This window comes from Pteropus medius, unplaced genomic scaffold (assembly GCF_902729225.1).
Source record: "Pteropus medius unplaced genomic scaffold, Ma_sr-lr_union100, whole genome shotgun sequence".
Lineage (NCBI taxonomy): Eukaryota > Metazoa > Chordata > Mammalia > Chiroptera > Pteropodidae > Pteropus > Pteropus medius.
In genome coordinates this window covers 4,047,365-4,070,128 of record NW_024356248.1, presented here as the reverse complement: position 1 = coordinate 4,070,128, position 22,764 = coordinate 4,047,365, and the positions used below count along the sequence as shown (strand labels likewise).

Below are 22,764 nucleotides of genomic sequence, written 5' to 3'. Positions count from 1 at the left end.
ATTAAAAAAAAAAAAAAAACAGCTCCAGCCAGAAACCACTCCCCCCAACCACACACTCATAAGCCTTGAACCCTTACACACGTAACACTCACCCACATATGTCAACATACACACCCAGAGTGACACACTCAAAACTCGTACAAATGTGTAAGAGGTCAGGCCATGTGAAAACTGTTTTTGCAGGTCAAGTAAGGTCAAGTGTTGGCAATTTTATATGGTGCAAACGAATACACTCACAAGGAACGCATGTGCCTTCTCCCAACCTTTCCTGTGGACACATCAAATTTTGTAGACAGACCTTTTACTGCCTCTGTCTAGGCGGCCCCATACGTCATATCGCACGGCATTGCAGTTTTGTTTCCTTTCACCAACACTGCCGTCTGGGACCGCCGTGTGGTTTTTACTTGTTTGCGGGGTTAACACCTGTTTCCCTGAAGCCCCAGATGCCAGGCTCCAGGAGGTGGGGAAATCAGTTGTTGATCACTGCAGCCTGACGCCTGGAACCAGGCCCTCAATAGACGGTCGCCGAATCCCAGGACACTAGCGCATCAATTGGTGATCTCAATGTCTGCTGTCCCTTCCTCCACTCAACTTTTCTCCTCACTCCACCACCCTCAAGAACACTTGCTGAGCCAGGAATGCCACTCACTTGGTGGTGAAATTACAGATGCCACCAAAGCCGTTCAGGGACAGCGCCAGGAATATCAACGGAGACAGAACTGCAAAGGGGAGAGGGGTGGGCGAGGGCATTTGGGAGCTGTGGGAGGCCAAGGGCGAGAGCTGGGGTAAACATCCATCTTCAACCCACTCATTCTTTTCTTGTGGGGGCACAAGAGGCCAGACCTCTCACCTTTGGTGTCCCGAGAAGCCAGGGCCGTGAGGGTGCAGGACGCAGCGAAGCTGGCACTGTGGAGATTGGGGGGGGGGAGGAGCCGACTGAACACTCTGAGCCTCCCCTCCCCCCGCAGCACCAGACCCTGCCCTCCAGCTCCCCAAGGCCCAGCCACCTCACCTGCCAACCAGCCGTGTGGGCCGCGGGCCAAAGCGGTCCATGAGGATCCCCAGTGGCAGGGTGGTGGCGCTGAGCACGAAGGAGCCGATGGTGAATCCCAAGTTGAGCATCTCTTCCTGGCGTGCGCAGCCGGGCCACCAGAACTGTGCATCTTGGGTGATGTTGGTGGTGTTCCCAGCTGAGGAGGGGGAAGGGAGGGCTCAGCACATGACAGCAGGAGCAGCTGGGCACAGGAGAGAGCAGCCTGGGGTCAGGGGTCCTGCGCTCGAATCCCATACCTCTGATTTACTGCCTGCCAGGTTGGGGGTGGAGGGAGGGGGCCTCTGTAAATGGCGGCAACTAGTATCTGACCCAAGGGAAGTCCTACACCCAATCAGAGGCCTGAACACTCGGAGCCTCCCCTCCCCCCGCAGCACCAGACCCTGCCCTCCAGGTCCCCAAGGCCCAGCCCGGCCACCTCACCTGCCAACCAGCTGTGTGGGCCGCGGGCCAAAGCGGTCCATGAGGATCCCCAGTGGCAGGGTGGTGGCGCTTAAATATGCTCACGGACATCAAAGTATTTACCAACATGTAACATTCACTTAATGTCCAAGCTTGGGGGGGGGGCGTGTAGACCCCCAAGAGGAAGCACCCTCAAATCTGGGGACAAAGTAAGTGAGTGATACTCGGTTGATGTTATAGGAATTCACTTAAAACTCAGAGGACGCTTTCCCCATAAATGACATTCTGATGAAATAATAGCTAGTAATTATTGAGCACTTAGCTATGTTCTTCTAGGCATTGTTCTTGACGGTCACTGTATTAACTCACAGCTAATGAAGTCTCTCCAGTCTCCAGATGATGAAACTGGGGCACAGAATTAGGACCATGGCACTGCCCTCCGATACCCTTTAGACATTAACCTGGAGGACTTGTCTTCCAGGTAAACTGCCAACTTGGAGTTGTGACAAGTTAAAGAAAAAGGACAGTGATGAGGGAAAGAGGGTGATTTCGCTTCACTCAGTGCTCAGGGAACCTGAGGTGGCTGTTCCCTGCCTTCTTTTTGTTACTTAGGCATCATTGCCAAGGGCAAACTCAGGGTGCACTTGGAAGGAGGAAAGGCTGGGGCCTACATTCTCACCACGCACTAGCTGTGCAAGCTTGGACGAGTAACTTCCTCTCTTTGAGCCTCAGGCCCCTTGGCTGTAAAAGGAACTTCCTTAGGAAATTCAGTTGAAGGTGAGCAAAGACCTTTGCACAGGGCCTGGTCCAGAGACTGTGCTCCTGAAAAAGCTGATGAAGGGGAGATGGTGGCCGCCTGAAAGGTCACTGCGTGGTCAGCCTCTTCTCTATGTGCTGAGGATCCCACAGTGAATAAGACAGGAAGCTTTTGGCTCTTGTGGGGCTTATATTAGATAATAAACAAGGAAAAGAGCAGATACTGATTTAAAGAGTGACAGGTGCTATACAGGAGGATGTGACAGCACCTGAATGCTGGGGGAGGGGGAGTGGTATCTGCCCTCAATGGTGACATGACCCCCGACTTCCGATATCTGAAGGGCATGCAGGTGGCAGAAGGGTGATCTACCTAAGTGTTAACATCAGGAAGAACATGACGAATTTTCAGATCATAAGTGCTGGCCAACCAGGCAAGGAAGTGACTTGGGCCATGGGGAGTTTCCCATTGGTTGGGGAGGATCCTCAGGCACCTGGAAGAAGCGGTTAAAGGTTTAGACCACATGGCCTTTGGGGCTCAGGCTAGCCCCATAATTTAGGGATTGTATGATCACTCTTCATTCCTCCGCCAGGTTTGCCCGCATCCATTTATCCTACATACACACACTCACTGGATATCTGCTGGATGACAGGCACCGTGTTGGGACGTGGACAGTGCAGGAAGAAATGCAAAGGTAATTTAGACCAGAGGCTGCACACGGGGAACCAGACATGGCCCTCACACGAGTTTTGTTTGGCTTGGAAATTTTAATTGGGTGCCAGTTTAAAATCAGGAGCTATAACATAAAAACCCAGAAGTCTGGCTTCTCTTTAAGAAGTCAGAAGATCAGGCCATCGCTGGAGCTGAGTGGTGGCCACCCCTCTCCAGCAGGGCTTGCTGGGTCCTCCGAGTCTTCACCTCACTTTTAGCTCTAGGTCCCCCGAAACCTCACCTCACTTTTAGCTCTCGGACATTAGCCATCTTACACCTGCCCTGATTCACCAATTACTAACCGCCCAACCTCTGTGAACACTTGAATTTGCAGCCCCTGACTTTTAGACACTGTCCCTGCTCCTAAGTCTTTGACAATCGAATGACACTTTCCTCTATGAACAGTCCCACTAGCTCTCAATTAATTAACACCTACTTTGTGCCAGGCTTTTTAAAGTAGTATCTCAATTTAATTCTCACAACCACCGTAAAAAGTGAGTATATGATCGCCATGTTATAGATGATGAGGCTCGGAGAAGCAGAGTTGCTCACAGCCACACAGCGTCCTACAGGCAGGCTCCGATTCAAACTCAAGACCGTCTCCAGAGCCCGCGCGTTCCCCTGCACCACAGAGCCCCCTCTGTCCTGAACGGGGCAGCTTAGCACGTTTCCCAGGCTGATTTGAATGCTGGCAAAGAAACACGTCCTTCCATTGGTGCGGGATCCCAGCCACCTAGGTGGCTAAGAACTCCAGGTCAATTAACGCATTTGTTTCTCAGGTTTATCGATCAGCCTCTTGTGAGTTTGACTAATATGAGCTAGTTCCTGAGACCCGATCACTCCGCGTGGCTGGATAAAGCCAGACTCCCGAAGCAATAAGGAAGCAGGCCAAGATGCGAAGACCTCTTAGACCTCTATCGGTGTCGGGATGACAGAAGCGGTCTCCGAAGTCCAACCCTTTTACAGACCAGTCAAGTGAGGCGTGGGGTGGGACAGAGAAAACATACTGGGTTAGTGATAGAGTTAGGCTTAGAAGCCACAGAGAACAGTGTTTCCTCAAGTGTGGTCCACACAGCAGGTGGAGAGCTCCAGATGGGCTTAGGAGGCATATGCAACGGTGTTTGATGTTTCATAGTTATTAGCCTTCTGAACAAGCATCAAAAACATACATACGCACACACAGATGTATATGTACATACAAATATACATGTATACCACACATGTATATGTGTATTTATTAGGAATACATATGTATACGTATGGAGGCATTAGAAACATGTGCATGGTGTGTGTGTATAAGTAACATCAAACCCAAGATTCTAAGGATGTTACGCTTTAAAATGAGGTTAATTTTTTTTAAGCGAGTTGATTTAAAAGGAAGAATTAAGTAAATAACAGCACTTATGGCACACAGAAATAGCAAAATCATGAAGGTGAACTACAAATGACTAGGTCTGGGGAACGCCGGAAAACAGGAACGTAGCTGAATTCTGGCTCCACTAGCTGTGCCGCTGCAACCCTGAGGCTCTGTTACCCCATCTGTGAAATGAGGGTCGTGGTGGCAGCCACTTGAGAGGCTGGCTCTGAGGATCGCCACACAAACACTCACAAAATGACCCCATTTTTTTTTTTTGTCTCCTCTGTCAGAGAGATCTTCCTTAGAGCCTGATGCTTCTCTATCCTACAGCTGACATAGTCACATTCACCAAAACTCCCAAAGGACTGGGCTCTAGCTAGTTGTCCTGTCTATGTCTGAACTCCCCCAGGAGAACCCTAAGCTGAAGTTCGGGGACTGATGTCTACACGAGGCGTAAGAGAAAGGTTCCGGAGTCAGATCTGGGTTTGGATGCTTGCTCTGCTCCTTATTTATTAGCTGTGGGACCTCAGGCAAGTTACTTAGCCTGTCTAAGCTTCGGCTTTGTCTTCTACAAATGAGATTAAGAATAACACTTACATCACAGATTTGTTGTAAGGACTAATGATCTAACTAGCGAACAGTAAATGCCTAATGTACTTGAACCCTTGTTTTCACATTTCGGCACTTATGTGGATATACAATAGTGTATGATAAACTGAACTGCCCCTGCCTAAATTCTGAGTCATAGAGCCCCCTTCAGTCATGACAGCCCTTTAGCTGAGTTAACCACGCACCCCAGGGTGTACCTCAACAGGAGGACAGCAGAAAGCACTGAGGAGACAGGGGGTGTGGACAGGAAACCCCAAAGTTGACACCAACGAACACCTCAATAATGAGCTCCACGTGTGTTAAAATGACATCATTTGGTCCTCACATCACTGCTCTGTGGCACGGAGGGTGAGGGCTGTCCCCTCCATTGTACAGACTCAGAAGTGGAAATCAGAGAGGACAGGTGACTTGCCTAAGGCCACACAGCAAAGGCTGGCACAGCTGGGTCCAGAACATAATAACAACCCCTGCCAGTTGCCTGAATTTTGCAATCCTGCTCTCGTTTCATTTTCACGACAGCCCTGAAGTAAGGATTATTGGTCCCGTTTTACGCAGGGGGAACCGAGAGAATTAAGAGTGTTAAATATCTGGTTCACATCGGCCAGCCAGCACGTAGCAGAGCTGGGAGTCATGCTGTGTAACCATCTCCACATACCGTGGGGACACAGACTTCTGGGCTGATTCTGTGTTCTTGGGACCCCGTGGAGGGAGGCCAAGACCTCAGTGAATGAGGCTTCAAGAAGCACGAAGTAGGTGTGTTTAACGGGGCAGCATGACTGAGACGGAATGGGGTATAGCACCCCCAATCGCCCTGATGTCTCAAGGACTGAGGCTGGAGTCCCTTGAGTGAAAGGAAAGTGGGGAAAGAGAGACATGTCGTGCCCTCCTTCCCAAGAGTGGACAAATAATTACTGAGAATGGGGGGAGGGTTCGCTTTGGTCACCTCTAGTGAACCCAAACAACCAGGCTCAGACGCACACTCACTTCTGGGCAACTTGACACAGCAGGTGGATATCGCACACCACACACAAAAATTAACTCAGCGTGGACCAAAGATATAAATGTAAGGGCTAAAACTCTAAAACTCTGAGGAGAAAACACGGGTGTAAATCTTTGCGACCTTAGGTTAGGCAATGCTTTCTTAAACATGACGCCAGAAGACAAATGCAAAAGAAAAAATACGTAGATTGGACTTCATAGATTCTGAAAACTTTTCGTGCACCAGAGGACAACATGAAGAATGTGAAAAAGACAACCCACAGTGGGAGAAAAAATTTGCAAATCACTAGCCGATAAGAAACTTGCATCTAGAATATGAAGAACTCTTACAACTCAATAAAGAGAAAAGGCAAATAACCAAATTTAAAAATGAACACAGGATCCGAAAAGACATTTCTCCAAAGATATACCAATAGCCAAGAAGCACATGAAGATTCTCAACATCATTAGCCATCGGGGAAATGCAAATCAAAACTACAAAAAGACAACACTTTACTTTACGTCCACTAAAACAGCTAAAATTAAAAAAATGAGCAACGAGTGTTGGTGAGGATGTGGAGAAATCGGAACTCTTGCACACCGCTGGAGGGGATGTAAAATGGTGCAGCTGCTTTGGAAAACAATCTAGCAGGTCCTCGAAATGCTGAATGTAGAGTTATCCTTAGGGCCCAACAACTCCACTCCCAGACATTTACATAAAGGGGAAGGCAAATGACCACAGAAAAACTCGTACCCGAATAGAAGCGTTATTCATAAAAGCCCAAAAGTGGAAACAGCCCACATGGCCATCACTGATGAATGGATAAATAAAACATGGGAGAGTCATACAATGGAGTATTAGTCACAATGGGAAGAAACCAAGTCCTGACACATGCTACAACCTGGAGGAACCTCGAAAACACCACGCTAAGCGAAAGAAGCCTGTCACTAAAGACCACATATTGTATGATATCATGTGTATAAAATGCTCAGAATAGGCAAATCTATGTTTGTCATAGGCAGACCTATAACAGATAGTAGATGAGTGGTTGCCTAGTACTTGTGGGTGGAGGGAGGAGTGGGGAGAGTAGGCACTGCTCATGGGTACAGGGTACCTTTTGGGGTACAGAAAATGTTCCAAAATTGATTGTGTGGTAGTGGTTGCACGATTCTGGATAAACTAAAAACCATGAAGACGTATACTTTATTTTTTTTGTTTTGTTTGCAGGTATTAAGTACATTTATTCAACTGCAACTATTTCTTCAAAGACCATTTCTTTATTTATTTTTAATAGGTCTTTTAAATTTTATTTTTCAATTACAGTTGACATACGAGATTATACTAGTTTCAGGTGTACAAGATAGTGATTAGATACTAATATAACCCCAATAAGTCTAGTACCCATCTGACACCATACATAGTTAATACAATATTACTGACTATATTCCTTATGCTGCATTTTTATATGCCCATAACTATTATTAAATTGTGTACTTTAAATGGGTGAATTGTAAGGTATGTGACTTATATCTTAATAAAGCTCATCGACATTTTTAAAAAGCACAGGTGGAAGGAGAGGCAGCAAAAGGGAAGCAGGAGTTTTGGGGGTGATGGAAATATTCTAAATATTGATTTGCTGATGGTTCCCAAGGTGTACAAATTTTGTCACACCTCATCAAAATGTGTGATATAGTCTTCCATAAAGTTGATTTAAAAAAGAAGACACGTGGAAAAGGCGGGAAGGAGCTACTGGATCAAGGCCATTAGGACAAGTCCTCCCTCGTCTCCGAGGTAAACAACTCAGACGGGACCTGGACGCTCCACCTCCATTTGCAAACGCAGCTCCCCAAGGCCTTCCTAGCTCTCTGCCTGGTTCTCGCAGCCACCCTGGAACCCTATCATTTCACCCCAAGCCCGCTCCTCCTGAACCAACCTGCCTCCCCAGGCCAGCTGCTAACTCTAATCTCCACCTCCTCTGGTCCCCATCGCCCTGTCATTGGGGCCATCCCTTGATGCCACCTGCTGCTTCCTTACAGATAACCCTAGCAGGGGCGGAGCAGCCCCTGGTGGAGCGGGTGCTGCCCAGAGCAGAGTTTAAGACCTCCCTAGCGCCACCCCGGAGGCCTCAGCTCTCCTCCCACAGCCAAAGCAGGTGCCCCCAGTGACTTGGGCTGAGGAGCCGGGTAAAGGGGGGAAGGTCACTAATATTTATCACGCACCATTGACTCTCACAGCACTCCCATGGGATAAATAATATTATTCCCATTTTGCAGACTGGGCAATTGAGGTTCAATGTTTTAAGGAACTCACTGATGTCACCCAGCTGGTAAAACTGGCGGGAGGTGGGATTCGAACCCAAGCTAACCTTCTTCCAAGAGCCTGTTTCACCATATGGAGGTTGGAGCAAAAGAATAAGCAGGGGAAGTGCCACACTCCACATCCATCCAGCTCCTTAGCCAGAGCTTGTCAGCACAGCTCTCTTCCCCCCACCCCCACTCCCAAAAGGAAGACACCCTTCCAGCAGACCGCCCAGGGCAGTTATCAGTGAGATATGGTGAGATCCGGTTAAGTTAGCTTAGATATGGAGCATTAGACTTCCCACTCCCTCTTGGAGTGTCACAGAAGTTGAAATAGAACAGGGGACCCTCCCTAAAGCCTAGCCTAGAGGAAATGAGGCTATTAACTTTGTACAAATGGGTGCTTTGAAGACCTGGGAGCCAAAAGGTTCAGAAAAAAGACTGCAGGCCCTTTACAAACAATCAGCTTTGCAGGCTCTCCTGGGCCTTACTTAGCTTGACCAGAGAGCCCTAGTCAGAAATCCCTCACCAGCTTAGGAGTCAGCACTTCCCCTTCTAGAAGTCTCCATCTTGCTCTAGGCCTGAGGCTGCCAAAGGTTTAGGACTCAGAGGTCAGGCCCAGGACCAGGATCCCCTGCAGGATGCCTGGCATTCAGCGAGGACTGGATCAGATAAAGGAGGCAGAGAGTGCCGCCCATCCTGTAGATGGAGTCTGACAGGGGTCAGGAAGTGGGCTGTCCAACCCCCTGCCCGGTGCTCCGGTTTAAGCAGCCCTGCTTTCTGTCCACTCGGCCACCTGTCCTTCTCTGGTGTCCACCTGCCCCCGCTGCTGCCCTTCCCCCAGCCCGACTGGCCCCTTCTCGGGCATACCTTGGCACAGGCTGGAATAGAAGCCCTCTTTCTTGAGCATGATCAGCAGGGAGCCCCAGCCCAGGAGCACGGCGGAGAAGAAGAGGTTCTCCACCACTGCGGTGCAGACCATCCACCAGCGCCTCTGGTATGCCTGCTGCAGCGTGGGGGCCATGCTGGCCGCTAGCCTGTACAGGAACAGAGCACTGAGCGAAGGGCCCCCCAGCGGCCCCTGGCTAGGGTCTTGCATCGTGGTGGCTCCTGAGACCCCTCGAGCCTGCCCACGAGGGGGCCTTCATGGAGACCCCATAGAGCCCTGGGCTTCCCAGCGGGTGCCGCTGAGCCGGCTCTGGGCGCACTGGCAGTGCCAGGGGCACACGCGGCACTGAGTTCCCGCCGGGCCGCTATCGGAGATAAGGCAGGTCCCGTCTGCTGGCAACATCTCGCTGGTGCGCTGCCCAGCTCTTCCACCTCGGCCAGAACGCTTAGACCCCGTTCCCGGGGGCCAAACCAGCACTTCCTTAAGTTCCCAAAGGTCAGCAAGGGGCAGAGCGCGCTCTGAAGCCTTAACTAGCCAGTAGCCGACCTCCTGCGCCAGGAAGGACCCCCAGGAGCAAGCGTGGGGAGAAAGGGGAAGTCCGAGGCTGACATAAGAACCCCCCACTTCCTGTGGCCCCTATAAGACCACTCTTCTCCTCTGGAGCTAGACGACAGCAAGCCCTCCCTCTCTACGCACCCGGCCACCCGTGTCCCTACAGTCTCTCGGTGCAAGGCAACAGCTGCCACGTGGACGGTGACCCAGAGCGGGCCCTCCTGCGCCCCTGGCGCCCCAGGGTGCCCCTCACTCACTTCGTAGGGCTCAGAGCACCACTCCGCACGCCCGGGAGCCCGCCCACCCGCTCCTGCCAGGGGAGGGGGCGCGGGCTCCAGCAGGAAGTCCGGCGACCGCCGACTTTATAAGGGCAGAGGCGGCGGATGGGCTGGCGGGCGGGTGTGTTTACCAGGAGGGAAAGCGCCCGAGCTCCCCCCGCCCTGGCCGTGGCCGCGGCCGTAGCCGCCGCCGCGGGAGGAGACGGGACGCGCGCGGGGCGGGGGCGGGGAGCGGCCAGGGGGGTGAGGCCGAGGAAAGCAGAGAAGAGCCGGGCAGGGAAGAGCAAGAGGGGGGAAGGAAAGCATAAGTCGCTTCTCCAGGGGTGGGGGGTGGAAGGGGGTGGGGGACCTCATTACCCTCATTCGTGAATGGGGCTTTGGGTTCAGGCACTCTCAGGGGCCGTTCGACCCCCAGGAGTGTCGCTCTGAACAGAGGAAGTGTAGCCAGAGGGGGCCGAGAGGGGGAGGGGGAGTCGGAAAGAGCGGAGTAAAGGGGAGGGAGGGGCGCGCTTAGAGCGACCAGACAAGGAGCCGCAGGACCCAGGGGCTCAGGTAACGGGTTCTTCTTGTAGAGCCTGGGTGTGTCGGGTGTCAGGCAGCCCAGGTGGCTCTCAGCGGATACGTGGCCGCGGACCCCTACCCCCCACCCGCTGCTCACCTGGGCTGGGGTCCAAACGCCCCTCCTGCCGCAGCGGACGCCTCTGGGAGCGCAGCTCCTTGTTGGCGCGTCCACGCTCAAGGTGTCCCGTGTTTTGCGGGCCCAGCCCAGCCCAGCACCGGCGCTCAGCACTTCTCTGCTGGTTGGGTTCAGCCTGACATTTAGGTGTTCTGGCCTCCGCTGCCCCCTTGGAACAAGTCAGGGAGCTGGGAACCCTCCGGGAGACACCGGACCGCGAAGCGGGACAAGGACGAAGTGGACCTACAGAGTCAATAGTTTACTTATACCCATCCGGGGCAGCACCCTGAGGTAGGGGCGGGGGCTCCCTTCCCATCCCCTCCTCCTAGGTCGAGTTTCACGCGCGCGTGACTCACCCTCTGGTCTTCCGCACGTGCTCCGGCACCTAAAATTTCTACGCTCACCTCCCCCCACCCCCCTTCCTTCGGCCCCCCAGACCAATCAGGCAGCGCCCTCTGTATCCTCGATCAAAACAACCAAAGATTGGGCTGCAGCTGACAGATCGCGACGCAGGGCAAGCTTGGGTGGAGTTTTAAACTGTGCAGTTGAGCGTAATGTTTTTAAGAGCAGAATGACACAGGTTTCTTTGGAGTTAAGTCAAATCGAGGTCTGAGCCTTGATTTGGAAACTTGATTTGGAAAAAGCCTGGGTTACCTTGGGCAACTTGCTTTACTTCTCTGAGCCAGGAGGTGAGGGGTGGAATTGGGTGTTAGGACCCAGGGAAAATGCCAAGCACAACGCTTGATACCTAGTAAGGGTAATGTTCATTTTGTTGCCGCTGTCGTAATTTTTTCAGAAGGCCTTGTGACGGGATGCTTCCAGACACTGACTGACTGATCGATCCCTGGTCAATTTCTCAACTTCCTGGGCCTGTTTACTCATTTGTAAAAGAGAGGAGGTGTCACTACTTGGACAGGGGTATGGATTCACGAGATGACAAAGGCAAATCAATAGAGAGAGAAGTTTAATACAGTATGTTGAAAGTAAAATTGGTGATAACCACAAAGCTCTCTGGGCATGCGAGCAACTGCCCAGAAAGTTTCAAGAAGACATCGGACAACAGGGCATCTCTGAACAGCTGAGCCACCAAGCCAAGCGAGGAACTAAGATTTGCTAAGTGGCTATTATATATGCTGGGCGCTTTCCAAACGAAAAATGATCATTAAATCCTCAAAACATCATGGTCTCATTTAAACCTCACAGAGGGAAAAGACAGGCAGCTAGCAGCTGGGACACGGTGAGTAGAGGCAGGATGCAGACTCAGATCTGTCTGACTTTTAAGCGTGGCCCTTCCCATCCCTCCAGGTTGGGAGGAGGGCAAGAGCAAAGTCATCACAGCAGAAAAGGCACAAGGGGTTCTCGCTGGCAAGAGTACAGGGTCAGGCTCTCATGGTTTCACTTCTTAAAATTCATCACTGACTGCCAGTTCAAGCTCAAACTCTGTAGCTTAGCACCCTAGAACGCCTTGAACCTAAGAGGCACTCCGTAAGCACCTGTGGAATGAAATGCAAAGCCAGCTGGTTTCGCACTTCCTTGCCTTTGCACCTGTTCCTTCTTGTGTGAATGACCGAGTTCCTTCTGCATTTCACCCCTCCACAACTCACCTCAAGTTTCACTTCTTTCTGGAAGCTGTCTGATCTCCTAGGCTGACTTAGGAGCCCTGCCCATGGACTCCCCCAAAACACTATTCTAATCTCTATGGATTCCTGATCTCGAATCATCAGTTTACATCTGCCTTTCTCCCCGTGAGATACAAATCTCTTGGGGGCAGCAATCGCATTGTAGGTGGTTTGTATACCTGCTACCTCTCACAGGACCTGGCGTGTAATAAACCCATGGTAAACATTGCTTGAATAAATAAAACGAAATGATGGGAAATGAAGCTGAAAAGGCAGGCCGGTTCATTTTGAATGACCTCTGTGAGGACAGTGACTTCCAATGCGGTGAGATAGGTGACTGGAAACTCTTGATTTTGTTTTCTTATTTTCTTTTGGCTTTTTTTTGGTTGTTTGTTTGTTCTGAAGGAAAGGAATAGATATGGATGGTCGGGTTTGTGTTTTTAATAAGTGGAGGAGGATACGTGGAAAAGGAGACTCTGAACCCTTGGCGCAATCTATGGCTTGAGGAGCACAGTGTCGTCACATTGGACCTCCTGCAGGCTCCTGGCGGGAACACAGCTGAGTGGACAGGAGTACAGGCTCGGGAGTGACATGAGGCTGGTCCTGATCCTGGCTCTGCAGGTGATTAGCCATGCAATTTTGCCCAAGGCACTTAGGCTTCCTGAGCTCCACTCTTCTAGTTAAGTGCCAGAAAGAATAGCAAATTGGATTCCTGGACCCAATTCCAACATTGGTGGGAGAGGTTTCCCCCACTCCGACAAACAATTCACAGGACACCCGCAGGGTGTCAGAATTCAACTCAATTCTGACACAATCTACTCAGAGAGAGCTTCAGATTCCATAGGTTAAGGGTTCAGTCCTGAGGCCGCCCCCACCCCAAACACACACACACACACACACACACACACACACACACACACACACACACACACCGCTGACGTCAGCCACAAGCCCAGGCTCTATGTGCTTTTGGCTAACCGGCTACAGACTGGAGGTCCCAACAAACCCCTCCTTGGGTTCCATTAAATTGCTAGAGCGGTTCACGGAACTCAGAGAAACATGTTACTAGATTCCTGCAAAAGGGCATAACTCAGGAACAGCCAGATGGAAGAGATGCATAGGACAAGGGGTGAAGGAAGGGGCTTGGAGCTTCCATGCCCCCTCCAGGCCTGCTGCTCTGCATCTCCACGTGTTCACCATCCAGAAGCTCCCCCAATCCTGTCTTCTTGAGTTTTTATGGAGGCCTCGTGACACAGAAACGATTGATTAAATCATTGGACATTGGCGATTACTTCAACCTCCAGTCCCTCTCCCCTCCCTGGGAATCAGGAGGGGTGGGACTGAAAGTTCCAACCCTCTAATCACTTGGTTGGTTCTCCTGGCCACCAGCCCCCATTCTTCGGTGCTTCTGAAAGTCACCTCATTCACATCACAGAAGACACCTTTATCACTCTCAAGACTTAGGAAATTCCAAGGGTTTAGGGAGCTGTGAGCCAGGGACTGTGAGAAATATATTTTGAGAAATATATTTATATATGAGAAATATATTTCGGTCATCTGAATGACCAAATACATACTTCTTACAATATCTCAAATAGAATCCAGTTCACTAGGTAAGAAATTACTTATAATAACAAATAGTTATTATAAATGTTTGCATGAAGAATATAAATAGAATAGAACGGCTGCTTTGGACAAGTTTGGCAGTTCCTCAAAGAGTTAAATATAGAGTTACCACTCTGGCCAGCAATTCCACTCCTAGATATATACCCAAGAGAATGGAGAACATACGCTGACACAAAAACGAATACAAATATTCAAAGCAGCGTTATTCGTTATAGCCAATACGTGCAAACAACACAGTTGTCCGTCAACTGATGGATAAACAAAATGTGTGTATACTAATATACAATATAATATTAATTGGCCATAAAAAAGATTAAAGTACTGATTCATGCTACAAGATGGATGAACCTTGAAAACATTATGCTCAGTGAAAGAAGCCAGACACACACAAAAACAACACATGTTGTATGACGGCACTATGTGAAACACCCAGGAGAGGCAGGTACATTGAGACAGCAGTAGACTGACTAGTGGTTGCCAGGAACTAGGGGAGGGAAAAATTGGAAGTGATTGCTGATGGGCATGGGTTTCTTCCTGGGCCAATGAGAATGTTGTGCAGTCGGATGTTGGTGATGGTTGTACGACGCTGAATATACCAAAATCCACTGAACTGTCCGCTTTTTTAAAATTCTTAATTAAGTTTATTGGGGTAACACTGGTCAATACAACTATATAATTTTCAGGTGTACATTACCATTTGACATTTGTATATTCTATTGTATGTTTACCACCTAAAGTCCAGTTTCCTTCAGCTACCATATATTTGATCCCCTTTACCCACTTCACCCTCCGCCTAAACCCTATATTTATACCCCTTTACCCGTCTACCTCCCCCTTCCTCCCCCACCCCATTAGTAACCACTAGCCTGTAGTCTGTGTCCATGAGCCTCTGTTTGTTTGTCCTGCTCATTGGTTGCTTTTAGATTTATATCCCACCTGTAAGTGATATCATGTGATTTTCAACTTTTTCTGTCTGGCTTATTTCGCTTAGCATGATTATCTCAAGGTCCATCCATGTTGTTGCAAATGGCAATCAATATTTCATCTCTTCTTGTGGCTAAGTAATATTCCATTATATATATGTACCACAGCTTCTGTAGCCAATCATCTATCGTAGGACACTTTGGTTGCTTCCATGTCCTGGCCACTGTGAATAATGTTGCTATGAACATTAGTGTGCTAATATCTTTTTGGATGAGTTTTCAAGTCTTTGGGGTAAATGCCCAGTAGAGGGATTGCTGGATCATATGGTAGATCAATTCTTAGTTTTTTGAGGAAACTCCATACTGTTTTCCATAGTGGCTGTACCAGTTTGCAGTCCCACCAGCAGTGTATAAGGGCTCCTTTTTCTCCACATCTGTACGCTTTTTAAAAGAATGAATTTTATGACATGCGAATCCTATCTCAATGTAAAAAATTTTAAAAACAACTTTGCATGTGTTTAGGCATGAGGGATTTGATTGTGAATAAGACACAGACCCCACCCTCAGGGAACACAAAGTCCAGTGGGAGAGAGACTCAGACGAATCAATCGAATAGTCACATAGGAAGTGCAGTTCCATCTAAGGGAAATGCCATGGAGGAAACAGATATGGTGCTATGAGAACATGTCATTGAGGCGGGAGGATGCTGACCTAGACTGGAGGTCAGGGAGGAGTCCGTAAGGAGGCTGCTTGTGCTAAGATCTGAACGTAGCTTTCTATATCTCGATCAGTCAGATTTATCATCTCCTAAGAGAAAGACACAATATATTCAGAGGTCCTACAACAGGAAGATGCCTGAGACCTTCAGAGAACTGAACAAGGGCCAGAGTGGATGAAGCACACGGAATGAGGGGACTGTGAGGTTGCAGCTGGAAAAGCAGACATGGGCCAATTGTACTGGATCTTCTAAGAGTAAGAAGCGCTCGGTAAAGACTAAAATGACCCACGCCTTCCCTAATTTGCTCCTCCTCTACTGTTGCCTGTCTGGTTTAAAAGCACCACCCTCCACCCAGTTGCTTAAGCCACGGAACTGGAATCACCATGACTTTGTTCCTAGCCTCACCTCCACGTCCAACCTGCCAGCGAGCCTGTGGTTCCTACGCTTAAAGACCACTCATCTCCATCCACTGCCATCCCCCAAGCCCAAGTCATCATCAGCTCCCACCTGGACTCCTGCAACCCTTTCCACCTGGCCTGTCCGATTACACCACGCACATGACCCCACCGTCCAGTCAGAATGACCTACTGGAAACACAGATTCAATCAGGCCACTCCCGGGAAGCTTCTCATGATGATGGAGGAAATGTACAAACCCCCAACAGTGCCCCGAGTCTGTTGGGCTTCACCTGCGGTCCCCAGCCTCCCTCTGGCCTCCCTCCACCATTGTGCTTTCTTGCCCATTAATACTCCATGTTCTCTCCTGCCTCAAGTTCCTCCTGGGCCTGGAACATTCCCCTGTCCAGGCCTAGCTAAAGCTTCAGATTTTGACTTAATGGTCACTTCCTTGGGGACGCCTCCTTGCCTATCTCCAGCAATATAATCCTTTGCTCTGTGACCTACATAACATCCAAATTTCTCTTTGACAAAACTCACCCCAATGTGTCCATTTCCTCTGATGGACTGTATGGGCCGGAGAGCAGGGACCTGTGCCCGCCTTCCTCACCACTGTCCTCCCACCACTCAACTCAGAACCCACCATCCACCGAACCCCCTGCCTGACAAACCCACCCATCCCTCAAATCTCACTCGCCTGTGACTTTCAGGGGAACAGCCTGCTCTGAGCACCCAGGCCTGGGGGCGCATTCCACACAGCTCCCGGAACATCCCCTGCAGCACTTTAAAACAATGCTCTTCACAAGACTCCTCACAGGTCAGACCGCAAGGATTCTTCTGAAAATCCCTAAAATTCCATGGAAAATTCTATATGCATGTACATTTTCCTAAAAAATAGTCCGTGGCTTTCATTGGTGTTTCGAAGGGGGTCTAAGATCAGAAAGAGGTTAAGCACCTCTCTCAAAGAGCTGAGGGAGCCGTCTTTCCTTCAGAATCATATTGCCAACCCAGATGTCTACTATGTGTTTATGTGAACCATCCCCACTAGAATATGAGTTCCAAGAGGGCAAGGGTCTTTATCTATTTTGTTCACTGATGTATCCCAAATGCCTGGAATGGCGCCTGGCTCACGCTCGGTGTAGCTGTGGAATGACCACAGTTTCAGGCAATTGTAACAGCTATGAGAACTGGGTGTGTATTGGTTACTTATTGCTGCATAACAAATCACCCCAAAATGTAATAGCTTAAAACAACATTTATCAACTCAGTTTCTCTAGCTCAGGAGTCAGGATGTGGCTTCAATGGGCCTTTTATCTAAGGATCTCTAACGAGGCTGCAAAGTGCTAGCCAGGGCTGTAATCATCTGAAAGCTTGACCGGAGGATCTGCTTCTGAGCTCACTTGCGGTTGTTGGCAGAATTCAGTTCCTCCCAGGCTGTCGGCTGGAGGCTGCCCTCAGTTCCTTACCACGTGGCCTCTTCACGGGGCAGCTCACCAGACGGAAGCCTGCTTCATCGGGGTAAGCAAAAGGAGAGGGAGAGAGAACCAACTAACAAGATGGCCATTACAGTCTTTTGTACCTTAACCTCGGAAGCGGCATCCCATCCCCTTTGCTGTGTTCCATTAGAAGCAAGTCTCCAGGTCTCATGGGAAGAGGGTTATACAATGGATGAACAGCAGCAGATAGAATATTGGGGGCCATCCAAGAGGCTGCCTACACCAGAACATTTACCAGCGTTTTCTCATATGGTGTCTGGCTCATTTGAACACCCAGAGCAGAAGGCACGAAAAAAATGCCTACAGGTCAAGCAGACGATGACGAGGGAAGAAATTAGTGGTGGGAGGTGTGGTGGACACCTCTACCTATCCTCCAGCAGACTGCTACCAAGCAGGAATGCAGGCTGAGTTGTCAGATCTTCTAACTTTTCAAAAGAAGCCAACGTCCAGATTTTTATGAGACATATTGTGATTTTTAAAAACATGATGAACTAGCAAAAACACATCTGAGGATTCGTTTTTGACTCTGCTCTATGGCACAAAGGACCTAAGCCATCCTAATACCCTTTTACGTTTGTTCCATCTCTGCTATACCCACCCCTCAGCCCTTACACTTAATTCACTGAGGGCAGGGAACTAGAGAATTCACTTTGGATACTTTCTACAGCTCTCTGCATGTAACAACAGGTGACAGTAAATACCGTTGAATGAAACATGAGGTTGCTGACCTGTATCTCATTAGGGAGCATTCCCCCCAATCCTAGGGGACTGGTTAAAAGTTGGCACTGGTGTTTGAGTAGGTTGGAATCCTGGCTCTATCATTTGCTGGCTGTGTGACCTTTAGCTAGTTACTAATTTTTCAGAGCCTCATCTATAAAGTGAGAATAATCATACCTGCCTCAGTTGTTATAGGGAGGGATTAACTGAAATAAGTACACTTATTAGCACAGTGTAGCAACTCAATAGCTGTTCTTACATCATCCCTTCTTTCTTCACTGGCTCCCTGGCATGGCTCCTTTAATCCATTAAACCATCATTTACCACTATCCACTTGGCTGGCAGCTAGAGGGAGCCTTAAAATAACAGCTGTCATTCACACTGCCAGGGTTTACATCCCTCAACAGCTTGCTGATCCCCTTAGTAGAGAAAATCCTAACTCTTTAGCAGCTCACCAGGATCTTTTGGAGCTGTGCCTGGCCAGCCCTGAAGTCTCATCTCTCACCGCTATCTCCCTCCACACTCAGCGCTCCAGGCACACCCAAGCTTTCCCGAAAGCTCCATACTTCCTGCCACTTCACAGAAAGTGCTATTCTCTCCAGCTGGAACTTCTTCCACTCCTACCGCCCCTCCTAGATGTTCCACCTATGTGCTCAGAAAATTCTTGATGTTCCTTGCTAAACCTGAGGACAGGTACAATATCATTTTTCCTCACCACGCCCCTCTTCCTAGCACAAAGCCCGCATAGAACAGGCAAATATAGAATTGGCCACAGCAGTGCTGATTCCGTGAGCAGACAGCGCCACCTGTTGACCCAAACTTGCACTTCAGTACTTAGCAAGGAGCGTTTGCGCCGTCCACCAAGGTAGATGGACAATGGTTTTGAAGCTTTCCAGAGGTCTGTCCGCTGTCTCCTGACACCAAAGTAGCAATTAAACCAAAAAAAGAGAGAGCTAACATTATTACTTAATGTGAGAGAGCTAGCATTCGCTCGAATGCTTTAGTTTATTAACACATTTAGTTTCACACTCAATGAGGTAGATAACCTTTATTGCCATTTTGCAGATAGGGTGACTGAGGTAATTAAGTGCCTCACCCAACATTACACTGCTAGAAAACTTCACCTCGAGCGGTCTGGCTTGAATCTGCACCTTTAAGACTGAAACTCACTGCCTCTATTGTTTCCTTCACTCCACACTGACCTGGTGAAGTTACATCCCAGACACCTCTCTCTACTGTGAAGGCCCACTGCAGAGGCGCTGCTATCAGTGGCATTGCTGTCAACCCAAATCCCATGTGGAGTGAGCAACCCACACATCCTGAAGGCTGCACAACTCCCCAAGGGCACTCCTCAGGGCAGGAATTCAGCGTGATGGTGAGACAGCAAACGCAGCAGTCAGCCCCGGCCTCCATGTTAGTGCTCGACCCGTGTGACTTCCGGCAAGAATCACTCCTCTGAGCCTCCAGTCCCTAATAGGACCCTTGGCCCAGCTGGCTGGACCAGAATGGATGGATATTCGTATGAAGAGCGAGGAGCACAGTCCGATTCAGGTGAGAGGCAGTGATCACTCAATACCCTACCTGGATCACTCACATCATGAATGAGGTTGAGTCCCTTCACGTGTTCGTTATCACCATTTAGAACCAAGAGGTTGGCTGCTTCCTTCTTAAATCCCATCTGCTTTTCACTCGCTCCTCTAAATATTCCTTTATGTCATTTGTGAAAATGCCTGCCTCCACTTAATTTTGTTAATATATACTTATGTATATCATTAATTACTTATTTTGTTAATTTATAATTAATTTTTATTAATCATTAACATGTAAATTCAATATATTTTATAAATTATAAATTATTTTATTTTATAACATAAGTTTCTTATGTATTTTAAGTATATAATATATATTAGCTGTATATAATATATATTAGCCATGTATATTTAAATATATACTATGTTTAAATGTAATATGTATATTTAAATGTATATTTAAATATACTTGAATACTTCCTATACTCTAGTCATTATTCTAAATACTTTACACATATCAACTCATTTAATCTTCACAACAGTGCTATGATTATCCCCACTTTACAATGAGGAAGCTAAAGTACAGTGAAATGACACATTCAGTGTCATACATCAAGTGGCTGACCTAGAGTGAAAACCAAAGTCATGTACCAGTCTATACTTTAAATGCTACATCAGACTCCCTCTGCTGGTGGAGGCTGTGTCCGCTGCCTTTACTCCCAGGTGCCAGGCACACTGCTTCTCACATAGGTGTTGACAAACTTGTTTTAATATATATATACACACACACATGCACATGTACGCAGTCACATTCCAGTGTGACAAATACCCCTTCTTCAACCAGGAGATAGCACTACCATAGTCTGGGCTCCTGGAGACTCCAGAGAGAGCCTAGGCCTGGCAGTCTCACAGATGACACCCAATGGGAGCAAGTGGGAAGGGGCCGGGTGCACCTGCCTGGGGCTTCACACAGGCCCAGAACTCTGCTGCACCCTCTTCATCAGCTCTTCATCCTGCATAGACAACTCTGTCAACTTTTTGCCCATCCGCTCATGGATGTCCAGGTACTTGGAAACACACCGATCCAGGCACACAGACTCGCCCTTGGACAGTTCTGCTTCCTTGTAGTGGGGAGGCACACACTTCCGGTGGCAGGCACTGGTCATTCTGGGGGAAAGGAAGGGCAAGGTTAGGTCAGCAGCATCCCGAGGCACACCAGGAACTCTCAACCATCCCTGCCCTGCTATACTGACTCACCTCCTAGGAAGGCAGTGTGAATCCTCAGTTTGCACCTCAACCATCTTGGAAGGTCCTTGAGGAGCCTTGCCTAAACCCACGTCTAACACTAACTAAACAGGAACCATTAGCTGAGTACTGGCTATGTTCTAGGCATCACGTTAAGTGCTTGACATGAATCTGTTATGCAATTCTTATAATCCTACGACGTAGGCATGGTCATTATCTCCATGTGACAGATAAGGAAATTAAGGCACAGAGAGTTTCAGGACCACATAGGCACAGGCCTCAGCCTCCCCTAGATTGAGGAAAGCATTTTTCAGAAGTCCACCTCTATTCTCGGAATAGAAAGGATGACCTAGGATCATGCTTCTAAGGCAAGGTCGCGCAGAGTCGGCTCTTACCTATTGTACATATCAGCCATCATCTCTACCTCCAACTCCGCTGCCAGCTGCTGGGCCCTGAGCGGATCCATCTCAGCTCCGCACGGTGGATATCTCCTTCTGGCCTCCTGGTCCTTGGAGCGGACATCACATCACCGTCAGTGCCCACCCCTCCTGTTCACTTTCCCAACCCAGGGGCTAGCGTATGAGGAGACAGCAAAGGGCATCAGACTGGCGGGGGCCACTAACCTCACTGAATTCAACCACCCCATTTCACAGATGTGGAAACTGAGGCCCCAAAGGAGAACACTGCCTAGCCCCAGGTCACACAGCACGTCGACAGCGGGGCTGGAAATTTAGCCCTGGGACCCCGATGCCCATTGCCTCTAGATAACTTCTATCCAGGAGAAAATCGAAAGACGGGTACGAAAACACGCTAAACCTTGGGCCTGAACCTCCGAGGCCCTGAGAGTTCGATCATACGCGTAATTAATGCGCCCGGGCCCCGGACCTGGGGCTGCACCTCAGAAATGACGGCGCCATCGTCAGGGTCACCTTGATGTTAGCGGTCACTCACCACGGCCCGAAGCCGGTCACAATGCCCCCGGTGTCCCCAACTTCAGGTAAACGCTAGAAACTTACGCAAGACCCAGGTAGGGCAAAGCGGAAGCACGTGGGGTCACTTCCGGGAGGGAAGTCCCGCCTCCTCTCTGATACAGACTCGCTTCCGGAACGAAGTACCAACGAGGCGGCGCTGGGAAATCGGCTACCATAGAGAAGGAGCCGCGGGCCCTAGCTGAAGGTGGAGGCGACTTGCAAATGCTAGAGAGGACACCCAAATATCATAGAGGTTTGGGTGGAGTACAGATCGCCTGCAGCCCGGTTGTCAAATCTCTGGGGCTGTCCCCAAGAGGATTGAGTGTATTGGTTCTGTAGAAGGGGCAGGGCGTCAGAGCTCAAAGAACCTGGTCCCCACCCCCGGAGAGGTACGCCAGGTTACAAATCAGGCGTGGAGCAAGAAGAAGGCCCCCAAACAGTAGGTCCCCAAACAGTAGTTCTCCGTGTGTGCTGCTCGTTAAGGTCACCTGAGACGCTTTTAAAAATCCCGATGCCCAGTCCCTCACCTCATAACATATCAATCTCTGGGAGTAAGACTCAGGCATCAGTAAGTTTTTATTTTTATTTTTATTTTTTTTAATGCATGCAGCACCTGGTCTTCCTAGGTGGTCTCCCATTCAAGTACTAACCAGGCCCAACTGGAGATCAGACGGGATCAAGCATGTTCAGGGTAGCTTGGCCATAGACATCAGTAAATTTTTTAACTCCCCAGATGAATTAGATGTACATTAATGTGCATTAGATGACATTTAGAAATTTGAGAGTGAAAATGACACTGGAAAAAAGACTTAGAGATAAAAACAGATGAAGATAATATGGCTAAATGTTAATTGTTAAATCCTGGTGATGGGTATATAGAAGTTCAAAATACTGTGCTTGCCACTTTGCCGTGCGTTTTAAATTTGGCCTAATAAAAGTCTAAAAATTAAAAAACATAAGAACAATGATT

The 22,764-nt window shown here is 49.0% G+C and overlaps 2 protein-coding genes across 3 annotated transcripts in view; both read right to left on the bottom strand.

Moving 5' to 3' along the window:
• Window positions 1-9,219, bottom strand: part of SLC43A1 (solute carrier family 43 member 1) — a 22,199-nt gene extending 12,980 nt beyond the window's left edge. The window contains exons 1-4 of the mRNA XM_039860262.1: window positions 9,031-9,219; window positions 1,013-1,190; window positions 851-906; window positions 666-719 (exon numbers count right to left, since the gene is read on the bottom strand). Coding sequence (XP_039716196.1) covers window positions 666-719; window positions 851-906; window positions 1,013-1,190; window positions 9,031-9,184 — 442 coding nt within the window. The 5' untranslated portion in view covers window positions 9,185-9,219. The remainder of the gene's footprint in view (window positions 1-665; window positions 720-850; window positions 907-1,012; window positions 1,191-9,030) is intronic.
• An 11,106-nt stretch (window positions 9,220-20,325) lies between these two features.
• TIMM10 (translocase of inner mitochondrial membrane 10) lies at window positions 20,326-21,938 on the bottom strand. Of its 2 annotated transcripts, none has more exons than XM_039860273.1 (3): window positions 21,840-21,938; window positions 21,219-21,331; window positions 20,326-20,745 (listed from the first exon to the last, which is right to left on the bottom strand). In XM_039860273.1, exons 2-3 carry the CDS (start codon window positions 21,287-21,289, stop codon window positions 20,544-20,546), a joined length of 273 nt encoding a protein of 90 aa, XP_039716207.1. In that variant the 5' UTR covers window positions 21,290-21,331; window positions 21,840-21,938; the 3' UTR covers window positions 20,326-20,543. The 2 variants fall into 2 exon arrangements, with proteins under 2 accessions (XP_039716207.1, XP_039716206.1); XM_039860272.1 differs by having other exon boundaries at window positions 21,775-21,917.
• Between the last annotated feature and the right edge of the window lie 826 nt (window positions 21,939-22,764).